General features: G+C 44.4%; 1 protein-coding gene across 2 annotated transcripts in view; it reads left to right on the top strand.

Annotated features, from left to right (window-relative positions):
- LOC118361130 (cadherin-7-like) overlaps positions 1 to 4,239 on the top strand; it is a 116,176-nt gene extending 111,937 nt beyond the window's left edge. For both annotated transcript variants that reach the window (XM_052483126.1, XM_052483125.1), the window contains one exon: positions 3,492 to 4,239. In XM_052483126.1, coding sequence (XP_052339086.1) covers positions 3,492 to 4,024 — 533 coding nt within the window. In that variant the 3' untranslated portion in view covers positions 4,025 to 4,239. The remainder of the gene's footprint in view (positions 1 to 3,491) is intronic.
- The last annotated feature ends 11,543 nt before the right edge of the window (positions 4,240 to 15,782 follow it).

Here is a 15,782-nt window from a genome sequence, read left to right as displayed (position 1 = left end):
AGACTACAAGTGGGCTGTCATGTCCCTTTTACTGAGGAGTGGCATCCATCTGGCCACTCTACCATAAAGGCCTGGTTAGTGGAGTGATGCAGAGATGGTTGTCCTTCTGGAAGGTTCTCCAATCTCCACAGAGAAACTATGTAGCTCTGTCAGAGTGATCATCAGGTTCTTGGTCACCTCACTGACCAAGGCCCTTCTCCCCTATTGCTCAGTTTGGCCGAGTAGCCACTTTGGTAGTTCCAAACATCCATTTAAGAATGATGGAGGCCACTGTGTTCTTTGAGACCTTCAATGCTGCAGACATTTTTTGGTAACTGTAAGGGTCCTTTGTGTAGAGTCATGGGGAAGTTCCAACTAGAGTCATGTAGGACAGCAGAATAGAGTAATCAACGTTCTTTACTCAAAAAGACAAATATACAAAGTAACATTACGAGCCCACAGACGGACTGAATTACAATAAACAATCACTCACAAACACAACATGGGGAACAGAGAAAAGTGGATCCGCGGTGGCTAGAAAGCCGGTGACGTCGACTGCCGAACATCCCCCGAACAAGGAGAGGGAATGACTTCGGCGGAAGTCGTGACAGTAACCTACCCCACATCAGTGCCTCGACACAATCCTGTCTCAGAACACTACGGACAATTATCTTCAACTTAATGGCTTGGTTTTTGTTCTGACATGCACTGTCACCTGTGGAACCTTATATAGACATGTGTGTGCCTTTGCAAATAATTTACAATCAATTGAATTGACCACTGGTGGACTCCAATCAAGTTCTAGAAACATCTCAAAGATGATCAATGGAAACAGGATGCACCTGAGCTAAAAGTCAAGTCTTATAACAAAGGGCCTGAATATTTATGTAAATAAGGTATTTCAGCTTCGTATTTTTAATACATTGGCTAAAATGTCTAAAAACGTGTTTTCGCTTTGTAATTTTGTTGTAAGGTTCTGTGTTTATTTTCTTAGTCAACCTTGTGTTCTGTTTCGTTGTGTTCTTGAACGTAGCCCTGTTTCTTTGTATTCTGTTCTTGAACGTAGCTATGTCTTCATTTTTGATCATTGATTTCACCTGTGTTAAGTTACTCACCTGGTCTCATTATTTAGTTCAGTTCATTCTGTTTGTGCCTTTGAGGTATTGTTTGTTTTGACTCTACTAAGCCTTTTCCTAGCTCGTTTGTGAGAACCAGTTATAGCCTTCAGTCCTAGTTTCAATTAATCTGCTTGTTTGCCTACCTGTGTATGATGAAATAAACACCTGCTGTGCACTGCATGTGAATCTACACCTTTTTCCCCCTGTGTTTTCATTACAACTGTACCTTCTATGTCCTCTGTTTGCTGTGTTTTTACCCTACCATGTTGATTGCTACCTAACTTCAGACTTTTGTGTTCCAGTTCCTTATATTTGAAGATGTAGTTCAATAATTATCCTTTTTTCTAATGCGTTTTTTTTCTCGAATATTTATAAATAAGATAAATAGAAAGTAAACTTTGTTCAGATGTAGCCTAGTGCGTAGAGCGTTGGGCCAGTAACCAAAAGGCTGCTGGATCAAATTCCCGAGCTAATGAGGTAAAAATCTGTTGTTCTGCCCCTGAACAAGGCAGTTAACCCATTGTTCCCTGGTAGGCTGTCATTGTAAATAAGGGCACTTAAATAAATTAAGAAAGAGGCCTACCTTATTTAAGTTGCCATTGCCTAATATATTTTATTTATGCTCATTGCAGATTTATAAAACACAAACTAGACAGCTGGTTTGACAGTCTGTGGCTAGCGCTAACCGCGTGTGACAGAAAATGAGCATACATTTTCCAGAATCAATATTCATTGATACTCCTGTTTTAGTAATATCTGCTCTTTGTGCAGTTTGAGGTTAAATTATGTGTTTCGGTGTCCATAAAACTGTTTCTGTTGGATCAAACCTCAAATGCAAATAGCAAGTTGAAACCGCTTGTTGTTAGGAAGAGGAAGAAGTTAAATGTAATCTTTATTCTTGTAAGTGGCAGAGGGAGGGGTTTGGTGTGTGTGTGTGTGTGTGTGTGTGTGTGTGTGTGTGTGTGTGTGTGTGTGTGTGTGTGTGTGTGTGTAAATGGGAAGGTGCACAGTCACAGCAGAAGAAGGCTTCATGGTCATTATATAAGTAGGCCGATTTCCTTGCCCAAGCGTAAATTAGCATAATAAAAAAACTCACAAAATCACCTGTAGCCTCCGAACTGTTGAAATGGAAAGATGAGAATCTCACGAACACAATGGTGTTCTCCGTTTTGCTCTACGACCCCCACAAGCGTCTTGGGACTTATCTGAAGTCGGTAAAGCCGATCTGCCAACTTCTGTGGCAACCAAACAGTTTGGGCTACACACTAATAATGCCTCTATGGAAAGGTGACACTCCCACTAACATGTACATGTACATGTTGGTTGCTCTACTCTAGGATGCCCACAGGCCTCACAAGACTCGTCTGAAGGTCCCCCGGTACCAGTTGAAAAAAATGAATGGAACTACAGCGATATCGGAAAGTATTTTGTTAAGTTACAGCCTTATTCTAAAATGGAATATATATATATATGTAATTGCTGCCAAAGGTGCTTCAACAAAGTACTGAGTTTTTTATGAAGTAGCAAACATTTGTTTTTCTCAGTCATTTTCTCAGTCATTATGTGGTATTGTGATGAGCAGAAAAAAAACTATTTCATTTTAGAATAAGGCTGAATAATTTCCGAAGGCACTGTATAGGTATATTTGTGTGTATGTATGTATATATTTATTTATTTTTAACAGGCGGTGCTGCAGCACCTCAAATTCCCATGTCTACGGATACTATAGGCCTCTATGTAGAAAAAAAGAGGAAGACACAGAGAGAGAGATGCTTTGTCCTAAGAGAAAGAAAGAGAGAAAAGTGATCAGACAGAAAGAAAAGCAGCAGGGAACCATGCTGTCAGAAAGTGGTCACCAAACAGCAGTCAGAAGAATCTCCATTCATCTGTGTCTTCCCCACCCCTACATTTGCTCTATTATTACAAAGTGTGAAGCGGTGTTAGCATTCGCTTTCCTGGTCGCTTCACACTAGCCCGCGGAATCCAGACACAGTTAGGGGAAGAAATATGGGTCCACAGAGCGATATTTCACTGGCACCAGTGCGACATTGATGGATGACGGATCATTAGACATTTGCCAGTTTGCTTTGGTGCGGAGAGTTATTTTCAGCAATAATATATGGGACTAGGGATTGGATGGGAAGTTCAGAAATGTTGTTTTTGGGACGTAGAAGTAGCGCGCAAAATGGAGGATAGAGGAGAGAAATGTATTGATGCAAGGATATATTCATCTGAAATTATTCAACATTTCATTTTCACATTCATCAAATATGGGCTATTATTTAATGTAGATATATCAACCTAAATGTACTATGCCTTTATATTTATATTAAAGAAAAGGTCATTGCAAGTATTCTAAACTCCTTTCTCTCTCTCTTCTCTTCCGTTGTTCAGTGATGGTGCTGATGATCATGTCGATGCGTCAGAGGAAGAAGGAGCCATTGATTCTGGAGGAGGAGAGGGACGTGAGGGAGAACATCGTCCGCTACGATGATGAAGGTGGAGGAGAGGAAGACACGGAGGCCTTCGACATGGTAGCCCTCCGCAACCTCAACGTCATCAGAGACCCCAAGGTCCGGCGAGACGTCATCCCTGACACCCACACCTTCTTCCCCTATCCAACGTCCTCTTCCTCGCAGGCTGTCCACAAAACCCTGCCAGACAATGTGGTGTTCAGAGAGTTCATCTGGGACCGCCTGAAAGATGCAGATGTTGAGCCTTCAGCTTCGCCATACGACTCTTTGCAGATGTACGCCTTTGAGGGGAGTGGCTCGGTAGCTGAATCCTTAAGCTCCTTGGAGTCGCTAAGTACAGACTCAGAGCAGAACTACGACTATCTCAGCACCTGGGGGCCACGTTTCAAGAAGCTAGCCGACCTGTATGGCAACAGCGACGGCAATAGCAATGGCAACAGCATGTTGTCATAGCCAAAACTTTCCTGAATTTAGACAACAAATATGTTATGATAGTCTTGGGTGAGAGTCTGTGAAAACAAAGTGAGATAGGAAAAATACAAGTGACTTCAAAGGTTGGGTTTGTTTATGTGCCTTGGATTTTGGATTTTCAAAAGGGGTGACTTGGCAAGTTTTGACAAGTCATTTCAAAAGTGAGTTGACTGAAGAGCAAAAACATTAAAAGGTTTCATAGTTGAGCTGAGGTCCAGCGTACATGATAGGCTACAGTATATTTATGTGGAGAAACCTGTTCTCTCAATCCTGACATGGGCACAGACCCAGCAGTCTGGCATTGATGCATTCTCTTGCTCTTTTCGTTTAAAAAAAAAAACTTTTCTCCTGAAGTGCCCAGTCCCGGCTGGCTAATCGGTAGAGTAGTCACTCAACTATTAATTTGAAAGTCATGAAGTGTCAATATTTTGTTTTTGTTCTGTGTTTTTCACAGAGACTATGAAGAAAATGTATTAAGTCAGACTCACAGAGACAAAAACAATCATCAAATGAAATTTTATTGGTCACATACACATATTTAACAGATGCGGGTGTAGAGAAATGCTTGTGTTCCTAGCTCCAACAGTGCAGTAATATCTAACAAATCACAGCAATACACACAAATCTAAAAGTAAAATAATAAGGACAATTTGATTTGATTTGATTTGATTTGATAAGGACAAGCAATGTTGGCGTGGCATTGACAAAAATACAGTAGAATAGAATACAGTATATACATATGAAATGAGTAAAGCACTATGTAAACAGTATTCAAGTGATTAGCGTTCCATTATTCAAGTGACCAGTGATTCCGTGTCTCTGAATATGGGGCAGCAGCCGGCTAGTAATGGTTATTTAACAGTCTGATGGCCTTGAGATAGCGGGGTGAACAGGCCATTGTTACAGGTGGTTGATGTCCTTGATGACCTTTTTGGCCTTCCTGTGAAAGGGTGCTGTAGGTGTCCAGGAGGGCAGGCAGTGTGCCCCCGGTGATGGGGAGAGCCCTGCGTTAGCAGGCGGTGCAGTTGCTGTACCAGGCGGTGATACAGCCTGACAGGATGCTCTCAATTGTGCATTTGTAAAAGTGATGGTCTTAGTAGGGGCCAAGTCAAATTTCTTCAGCCTCCTGAGGTTGAAGAGGCGCTATTGCGCCTTCAACACCACGCTGTTTGTGTGGGTGGACCATTTCAGATCATCAGTGATGTGTACACCGAGGAACTAGAAGCTTTCCACCTTCTCCGCTGCAGTCCCGTCGATGTGCATGGTCCCTCTGCTTTTTACTAAAGTTCATGATCAGCTCCTTCATTTTGTTGACGTTGAGGGAGATGTTATTTTCCTGCCACCACTCCGCCAAGGACCTCACCTCCTCCCTGTAACCAGCCTCGTCATGGTTTATAATCAGGCTTACTATGTTTGTGTCGTCCACAAACTTGATGATTGAGTTGGAGGTGTTTGTGGCCACGCAGTCATGGGTGAACAGGTAATACAGGATGGGGCTGAGAACGCACCCTTGAGTTGAGGATCAGTGAAGGGGAGGTGTTGTTTCCTACCTTCACTTGGAGAGTTCTATCGTGTTGAAGGCTGAGCTATAGTCAATGAAAAGCATTCTTACATAGGTATTCCTCTTGTCCAGATGGCATAGGGCAGTGTAATAATCTGTGGATCTATTTGGGCGGTAAGCAAATTTAAGTGGATCTAGGGTGTCAGGTAAGGTAGAGGTGGTATGATCCTTAACTAGCCTCTCAAAGCACTTCATGATGACAGAAGTGAGTGCTACGGGGTGATAGTCATTTAGTTCAGTTGCCTTTGCTTTCTTGGGTACAGGAACGATGGTGGACATCTTTGAAGCAAGTGGTGACAGCAGGCTGGGATAGGAAGAGATTAAATATGTACATTAACACTCCAGCAAGTGGGTCAGCGCATGCCCTGAGGATGCAGCTAGGGATGCTGTCTGGACTGGCAGCCTTGAGAGGATTAACACACTTAAATGTGTTACTCACGTCAGCCACGGAGAATGAGTGCCACTGTCCTTGGAAGCAGGCTGCGTCGATGACGCCTGCCCCTCAAAGGTGGGGGAAGAAGGTCTTTAGCTTGTCCGGGAGTAAGACGTCGGTGTCCACGACGTGTCTGGTTTTCCCTTTGTAATCCGTGATTGTCTGTAGACTCTGCCACATATGTCTTGTGTCTTAGTCCCCAAATTACGACTCCACTTTGTCTCTGTACTGACGTTTTACCTGTTTGATTGCCTTACAGAGGGTATAACTACACTGTTTGTATTCAACCATATTCCCAGTCACCTTTCCATGGTTAAATGTGGCGGTTCATTGCTATTTGTGTCAAGTAGTCAGGTGTACAGATCTTTAATTTCCTGAGAGAACTCTGAAATGTGTGTACATTTTCTCCTCTTAACATTGCATTTAACAGATGTTAGAATGTGGTGTTTGCCTTTGAAGTCTGTTTCCCTTAGGCTCAATCAAGTCCACTTTTATGTAATAATGACATTATGGTTGAGATAGAAAATCCATATCCATCTGGTTTGAACCTTTAAATAAAGTGTTTTTCATTATTTGCAAAGGAATTTGGGAATTCACAGTCGATGTTGGATACTTGCAACTTTGACTTGAATAAAGTGAAGGCTTTTTTGAATGGGTTTCAATGCTGGGCTGAAATTGAATTCTATACCTTTATTTAACTAGGCAAGTCAGTTAAGAACAAATTCTTATTTTCAATGATGACCTAGGAACAGCGGGTCAACTGCCCTATTATTCAGGGGCAGAAAGGCAGATTTTTACTTTGTCAGCTTTGGGATTCGATCTTGCAAAAAATTTCAGTTACTAGTCAAACGCTTTAACCACTAGGCTACCTGCAGCCCCATGGGTTACAAAACTAAAATACAATGCTCTCCATGTAGCTCACAGGAAATGCAGCAAATTTGTTTGTCCAAAAATTATTTTGCAGAATGAATCATTTCGTTAATTGGTAAGTGACACTGTCACGACTTCCCCCGAAGTTGGTGCCTCACCTTGTTCGTTCGGCGGTCGACGTCACCGGCTATCTAGCCTCCACCGATCTACATTTCTTTTTCCATTTGTTTTGTCTGTATTGTACACACCTGGTTCCCATTACGTTTGAATGAATTCCCTATTTAACCCTCTGAAGCCATCATGGTTTTGTGCGTGTTTATTGTTGTCAGTTGTCTCGTTTATGTGATTCTGGATTTTCGTTCTCCTTGTTGGAAGATTATTTTTGAGTAAAGATACTATTATTACTCATCTCTGTGTCCTGCGCCTGACTCCGCCTTACCCACATCACCTAGACTCTGAAACACACACTGTATGGTGAGAAAACAGGAGGCAAAATAAATATTTTCTTTCAAACAAAATGCCTTTTAAACAGTTCCCATTGGAAGTCAGCATGTTAATCAAACATTATTCTTATTTATTTTGAAGAATCATAAATATGTGATGTTTGCGGATGTTTTTATTATTTTTGTGAACAATAAAAATGACATTCAGTTCCTCGAAAGACTGAGGGGACTTCTTTCAATTATTTTGAACAGAAAAAAACATATGATAAGTCAGTGTCTTATCAAGGTGAACCAGATAGGCTATGAGAAAAAAATGAGGGCTGTTTTGAAGAGATGGCGATTGCAGAGCTGCCTTTTTGCCTGCAATGAATATCAGCAGGCCTAAAACGCAGACACACAAACATACATTTTCTTTGCCTTTGCACAACTCCGGGATCCAGATGGGAGGGGAGAGAAAGGGAATGAAAGCGAGGGGTACAGAGGGAGGAGGAGAGAAAGTTTTCTGTTTGTTTCACGTCTCCTCTAGATGAGGCTATGTACATGAAAGGCCAGTCGGAAACAAAGCAGGCTTCAAACTCTGCAGAGGTGTGATGACTGGCTTGCACGCTCTTGGACCTCTTAAAGAGCCTTTTGCAAATTAGCCAGACGCTCCTCCTGTGGTGATCAGCCTCCTAGCTGTGTGTGCTAATAGTTCTGGTCAGATTATGTGAACAGTGGCATTTACACATACAGTGGGGCAAAAAAGTATTTAGTCAGCCACCAATTGTGCAAGTTCTCCCACTTAAAAAGATGAGAGAGGCCTGTAATTTTCATCATAGGTACACTTCAACTATGACAGACAAAATGAAAAATATATATATATTTGCAAATTATGGTGGAAAATAAGTATTTGGTCACCTACAAACAAGCAAGATATCTGGCTCTCACAGACCTGTAACTTCTTCTTTAGGAGGCTCTGTCCTCCACTCGTTACCTGTATTAATGGCACCTGTTTGAACTTATCAGTATAAAAGACACCTGTCCACAACCTCAAACAGTCAAACTTCACTATGGCCAAGACCAAAGAGCTGTCAAAGGACACCAGAAACAAAATGGTAAACCTGCACGAGGCTGGGAAGACTAAATCTGCAATAGGTAAGCAGCTTAGTTTGAAGAAATCAACTGTGGGAGCAATTATTAGGAAATGGAAGACATACAAGACCACTGATAATCTCCCTCGATTTGGGGCTCCACGCAAGATCTCACCCCGTGGGGTCAAAATGATCACAAGAACGTTGAGCAAAAATCCCAGAACCACACTGGGGGACCTAGTGAATGACCTGCAGAGAGCTGGGACCAAAGTAACAAAGCCTACCATCAGTAACACACTACGCCACCAGGGACTCAAATCCTGCAGTGCCAGACGTGTCCCCCTGCTTAAGCCAGTACATGTCCAGGCCCATCTGAAGTTTGCTAGAGAGCATTTGGATGATCCAGAAGAAGATTGGGAGAATGTCATATTGTCAGATGAAACTAAAAATGTAACTTTTTGGTAAAAACTCAAGTTGTCGTGTTTGGAGGACAAAGAATGCTGAGTTGCATCCAAAGAACACCATACCTACTGTGAAGCATGGGGGTGGAAACATCATGCTTTGGGGCTGTTAATTCTGCAAAGGGACCAGGACGACTGATCCGTGTAAAGGAAAGAATGAATGGGGCCATGTATCGTGAGATTTTGAGTGAAAACCTCCTTCCATCAGCAAGGGCATTGAAGATGAAACGTGGCTGGGTCTTTCAGCATGACAATGATCCCAAACACACCGCCCGGGCAACGAAGGAGTGGCTTTGTAAGAAGCATTTCAAGGTCCTGGAGTGGCTTAGCCAGTCTCCAGATCTCAACCCCACAGAAAATCTTTGGAGGGAGTTGAAAGTCCGTGTTGCCCAGCAACAGCCCCAAAACATCACTGCTCTAGAGGAGATCTGCATGGAGGAATGGGCCAAAATACCAGCAACAGTGTGTGAAGACTTACAGAGAACGTTTGACCTTCGTCATTGCCAACAAGGGGTATATAACAAAGTATTGAGAGAAACTTTTATTATTGACCAAATACTTATTTTCCACCATAATTTGCAAATAAATTCATTAAAAATCCTACAATGTGATTTTCTGGATTTCTTTTCCTCTGTCATAGTTGAAATGTACTTATGATGCAAATTACAGGCCTCTCATCTTTTTAAGTGGGATAACTTGCACAATTGGTGGCTGACTAAATACTTTTTTGCCCCACTGTACTTATTTTTGCCCTACCTATGGTGTGTGTGTGTACTTTGCATGTGCTTGCCTTGCGTGTGTCTGTGTGTTGAGAGAGAGAGAGCAAGCACGTGCCATGGGATTGCATACTTTTGTGTATGAATATCTCACCGCATGGTTTCATCTGTTTTGATTAAGTTTTGTGATGCAATATGCAGAAGAGGCAGCTTCTCAGGCTCCTTCTCGACAGCTTGCCAAGGTGCATGAAAACAACTGAGTACTGTAACTCATCCTGATGCAACAGCATGCAATGAGGTTGCTATGCATCTTTACTTGGGCCGGTAAATATGCTCCCTCTCCTTACAGGTATTGACATAGGTTCCAACACTTTGAAGAAAAGCAAAGGGAGAACATCTGAAGAGTATGAACCATGGGGCATGAGGAGCAAAGGTAAGCATGTGTACTAATTAATACTGACACTACTGTGCCGTATTGGCCACTCAAGAGTTGTAATGCGAAGAAACAGGAACAGTTATCGTAACTTAAGCCAACTTTTTTTCAAATCAAATCAAAATCAAATCTATTGATATAGCCCTTCTTACATCAGCTGATATCTCAAAGTGCTGTACAGAAACCCAGCCTAAAACCCCAAACAGCAAGCAATGCAGGTGTAGAAGCAAGGTGGCTAGGATAAAATCCCTAGAAAGGTCAAAACCTAGGAAGCAACCTAGAGAGGAACCAGGCTATGAGGGGTGGCCAGTCCTCTTCTGGCTGGGTCAGGTGGAGATTTTGGCAGAACATGGCAAAGATGTTCAAATGCTCATAAATGACCAGCATGGTCAAATAATAATAATCACAGTAGTTGTCGAGGGTGCAGCAAGTCAGCACCTCAGGAGTAAATGTCAGTTGGCTTTTCATAGCCGATCATTAAGAGTATGTCACGTTCTGACCTTAGTTCCTTTGTTTTGTCTTTTGTTTTCAGTCTTTGTGTGTCTGCACCAGACGGAACTGTTTCATTTGTTTCTTTGTTGTTTTGTTATTCAGTGTTCAGTTTACTTTATTAAAAAGATGAACACATACCACCCTGCGCATTGGTCCTCACCTTCTTCCACAGACGATGACCGTCACAGAACCCCCCACCACCAAAGGACCAAGCAGCGAAGCAGCGTGGTAACGGACAGCAGCAGCAGCGATCGCAGGACTCCTGGACACGGGAGGAGATTCTGGACGGCAAGGGACCCTGGGCACAGGCTGGAGAATATCGCCGCCCCAAGGCTGAGCTGGAGGTGGCGAAAGCTGAGAGGCGATGGTATGAGGAGGCAGTACGGCGGCGCGGTTGGAAGCCCGAGAGGCAGCCCCAAAAATGTATTGGGGAGGAGGCACACGGGGAGTGTGGCTAAGTCAAGTAGGAGACCTGAGCCAACTCCCCGTGCTTACCGTGGAGAGAGAGGGACCAGGCAGGCACCGTGTTATGCCGTGAGGCGCACGGTGCCTCCGGTGCGTGTGCATAGCCCGGTGCGGTACATTGCAGCACCTCGTATCGGCCAGGCTAGAGTGCGCATCGAACCAGGGGCCATGAAGCCGGCTCAGCGCATCTGGTCTCCAGTGCATCTCCTCGGGCCGGTGTACATGGCACCAGCCCTACGCATGGTGTCCCCGGTTTGCCAGCACAGACCAGTGCGGGCTATTACACCTCATAGCACTGGCCTGGCTACGGGGAGCATTCAGCCAGGTAGGGTTGGGCAGGCTCGGTGCTCGAGACCTCCAGTGCGCCTCCACGGTCTGGTCTATCCGGTGCCGCCTCCACGCACCAGCCCTCCGGTGGCAACCAGGCTGTCTCTCCGTCTCCTCCCTATAGGTGCTCCCACCTGTCCAGCACTGCCAGAGTCTTCCTCCTGCCCAGCGCTGCCAGTCTCCCGTCTGTCCCGAGATGCCAGTCTCCCGTCTGTCCCGAGCTGCCAGAGCCTCCCGTCTGTCCCGAGCTGCCAGAGCCTCCCATCTGTCCCGAGCTGCCAGAGTCTCCCGTCTGTCCCGAGCTGCCAGAGTCTCCCGTCTGTCCCGAGCTGCCAGAGTCTCCCGTCTGTCCCGAGCTGCCAGAGTCTCCCGTCTGTCCCGAGCTGCCAGAGTCTCCCGTCTGTCCCGAGCTGCCAGAGTCTCCCGTCTGTCCCGAGCTGCCAGAGTCTCCCGTCTGTCCCGAGCTGCCAGAGTCGCCCGTCTGTCCGGAGCTACCAGAGTCGCCCGGTCAGCCAGGAGCTACCAGAGCCGTCGGTCAGCCAGGAGCTGCCAGAGCCGTCAGTCAGCCAGGAGCTGCCAGAGCCGTCAGTCAGCTAGGAGCTGCCAGAGCAGTCAGTCAGCCAGGAGCTGCCAGAGCCGTCAGTCAGCCAGGAGCTGCCAGAGCCGTCCGTCACTCCGGCGCTGCCGGAATCGTCCTTCACTCCGGAGCTTGGCGGAGTCTCCCGTTCATTCGAGACCCGTAGCTTGGGTCCGAGGTCGGCGGCGTTAAATAGGCCCCGGAGGCGGGTAGAGAGGCGGAGAAGGACTATGGTGGAGTGGGGTCCATGTCCAGCGCCAGAGCCGCCACCACGGACAGACACCCACCCAGACCCTCCCCTATAGGTTTAGGTTTTGCGGCCGGAGTCTGCACCTTTGAAGGTGGGTACTGTCACGTTCTGACCTTAGTTCCTTTGTTTTGTCTTTTGTTTTCAGTCTTTGTGTGTCTGCACCAGACAGAACTGTTTTGGTTGTTTCTTTCATGTTTTGTTATTCAGTGTTCAGTTTACTTTATTAAAAAGATGAACACGTACCACACTGCGCATTGGTCCTCACCTTCTTCTTCCACCAACGACTACCGTTACAGAGTATCTCTACCGTTCCTGCTGTCTCTAGAGAGTTGAAAACAGCAGGTCTGGGACGGGTAGCACGTCCGGTGAACAGGTCAGGGTTCCATAGCCGCAGGCAGAACAGTTGAAACTGGAGCAGCAGCACGGCCAGGTGGACTGGGAACAGCAAGGAGTCATCATGCCAGGTTGTCATGAGAAATGGTCCTAGGACTCAGGTCCTCTGAGAGAGAAAGAAAGAGAGAAAGAGAGAATTAGAGAGAGCATACTTAACTCTAGCGACGAGCAATCCCGTATCCGGGAGCGTAATCATAGCCTCAAGCGCATTACCATAACGCAACGTTTCCTATTCATGAAAATCAAAAATGAAATGATTTAAATATATTCAAACACAAGCTTAGCCTTTTGTTAAGCCTACCCCTTACTTTTTCGAACATTCTGTTAAAAATCGCGCAACATTTCAGCGTCCTGCTACTCATGCCAGGAATATAGTATATGCTAGTATGTGTGGATAGAAAACACTCTGACGTTTCTAAAACTGGTTAAATCACGGCTGTGACTATAACAGAACGTGTGTTTCATCAAAAAGCGCAAGGAAAACTGATCACCGAAAACTGGAAAAAATATCAATGCGCCACTTGCATGTATTGTCTATGGGACAGCAAATTAGATGGGGCTGAGATTGCAAGTCCTACAGCTTCCACACGATGTTGCCAGTCTTGTCAATTTGCCTGGGTGTTGTTTCTTGGTCAAACGAGTAAGAGAGACCCCATTCCTTCCGGTCTCTGACAGGATGTTTTGGAAGAGAGATTTCCGACCATGATTTGAAGACGTGGAGCTATTGAATACACATCGCCCCGTGATCAATTTGATAGATTATTCACGTTTACTAATACCTAAAGTTGGATTACAAAAGTATTTCGAAGTGTTTTGTGAAAGGTTATCGTCAACTTTTTTAATTTAAAAAAATGACGTTGCGTTTTAAAACGCAATTTTTTTCTGGATCACACACTTTTCATAGATCGATATTTGGGGTATATATGGACCGATTTAATCGAGAAAAAAAGACCCAATAGTGATGTTTATGGGACATATAGAAGTGCCAACAAAGAAGCTTGTCAAAGGTAATGAATGTTTTATATTTTATTTCTGCGTTTTGTGTAGCGCCGGCTATGCTAATTATTTTGTTTACGTCCCCTTCAGGTATTTCGGGGTGTTGCATGCTATCAGATAATAGCTTCTCATGCTTTCGCCGAAAAGCATTTTAAAAATCTGACTTGTTGGCTAGATTCACAACGAGTGTAGCTTTAATTCAGTACCCTGCATGTGTGTTTTAATGAACGTTTGAGTTTTAACGAGTGCTATTAGCATTTTAGCATAGCGCATTTGCATTTCCAGATGGCTAGATGGGACGCATGCGTGTCGGGTGGGCTTAAGAGGTTAACAACACTGTCATCTCAGATGTTCAAAATATGCGTTACAGCCAACGCTAGACAAGCATTTGTGTAAGTTTAGCATGGCATAATGATATGCTAGGCTGTGCTGGCACAAAAATAAGAAAAGCAACCAAATTAAATCATTTACCTTTGAAGAACTTCAAATGCTTTCACTCAGGAGACTCCCAGTTAGATAGCAAATGTTCCTTTTTTCAAAAAATAATATTGTTGGAGGTGAAAAACATCACGTTTGTTCATCCTGCTTGGCTGAGAAATCGACCGAAAATACTTAACTATAACGCCAAACTTTTTTCAAAATTTGCTCCATAATATCGACAGAAACACGGCAAACGTTGTTAGGATCCATCCTCAAGGTGTTTTTAACATATGTATTCGATAATATATCCGTGGAGGCAGTTGGTTTCTCATAAGAAACGATTGGAAAAATGGCTACCTCAGTATTTTACGCAAGGTTTTCTCCGGGAGACACCATGCATCCACTCGCCCTATATGGTCTCTTTACAGCCATTCTCCAATGGAAATGCCTAAAAAGAAACAATGCTGCAGACACCTTGGGGAAAACGTGGAAAACGTAAGCTAGCTCCTAGCTCCTTCACAGCCATATAAGGAGTCATTGGCATGAGGCGATTTTAAAAAATGCGGCACTTCCTGATTGGATTTTTATCTGGGTTTCGCCTGTAACATCAGTTCTGTGGCACTCACAGACAATATCTTTGCAGTTTTGGAAACATCAGAGTGTTTTCTTTCCAAAGCTGTCAATTATATGCATAATTTTCGTGACAAAATATCTTGTTTAAAGCGGGAACGTTTTTCATCCAAAAATGTAAATAGGGCCCCCTATATCCAAGAAGTTAAATTCACACAGGACACAGGATAAGACAGGAGAAGTACTCGAGATATAACAAACTGACCCTAGCCCTCCAGACACATCAACTACTGCAGCATAAATACTGGAGACTAAGACAGGAGGGGTCAGGAGCCACTGTGGCCCCATCCGATGATACAGGGGCAAACAGGAAGGATATAACCCCACCCACTTTGCCAAAGCACAGCCCCCACACCACTAGAGGGATATCTTCAACCACCAACTTACAATCCTGAGACAAGGCAGAGTATAGCCCACAAAGATCTCCTCGACGGCACAACCCAAGGGGGGTGCCAACCCAGACAGGAAGATCACGTCAGTGACCAACCCACTCAAGTGACGCACCCTTCCTAGGGATGGCATGAAAGAGCACCAGTAAGCCAGTGACTCAGCCCCTGTAATAGGGTTAGAGGCAGAGAATCTCAGTGGAGAGAGGGGAACCGGCCAGGCAGAGACAGCAAGGGTGGTTCGTTGCTCCAGAGCCTTTACGTTCACCTTCACACTCCTGGGCCAGACTACACTCAATCATATGACCTACTGAAGAGATGAGTCTTCAGTAAAGACTTAAAGGTTGAGACCCAGTCTACGTCTCTCACAGACCATTCCATAAAAATGGAACTCTATAGGAGAAAGCCCTGCCTCCAGCTGTTTGCTTAGAAATTCTAGGGTCAATTAGGAGGCCGTAGCGACCGTAGCGTACGTGTAGGTATGTACAGCAGGACCAAATCAGAAAGATAAGTAGGAGCAAGCCCATGTAATGCTTTGTAGGTTAGCAGTAAAACCTTGAAATCATCCCTTGCCTTAATAGGAAGTCAGTGTAGGGAGGCTAGCACTGGAGTATTATGATAAAACATTTTGGTTCTAGTCAGGATTCTAGCAGCCGTATTTAGCACTAACTAAAGTTTATTTAGTGCTTTATCCGGGTAGCCGGAAAGTAAAGCATCGCAGTAGTCTAACCTAGAAGTAACAACAGCATGGATACATTTTTCTGCATCATTTTTGGCCAGAACGTTTCTGATTTTTGCAATGTTACGGAAAAAAGCT

Source organism: Oncorhynchus keta, chromosome 28, assembly GCF_023373465.1.
Source record: "Oncorhynchus keta strain PuntledgeMale-10-30-2019 chromosome 28, Oket_V2, whole genome shotgun sequence".
NCBI classification, from domain to species: Eukaryota; Metazoa; Chordata; class Actinopteri; order Salmoniformes; family Salmonidae; genus Oncorhynchus; species Oncorhynchus keta.
Note: the sequence above shows the minus strand (reverse complement) of the source record. Positions and strands in the feature narration are given on the sequence as shown.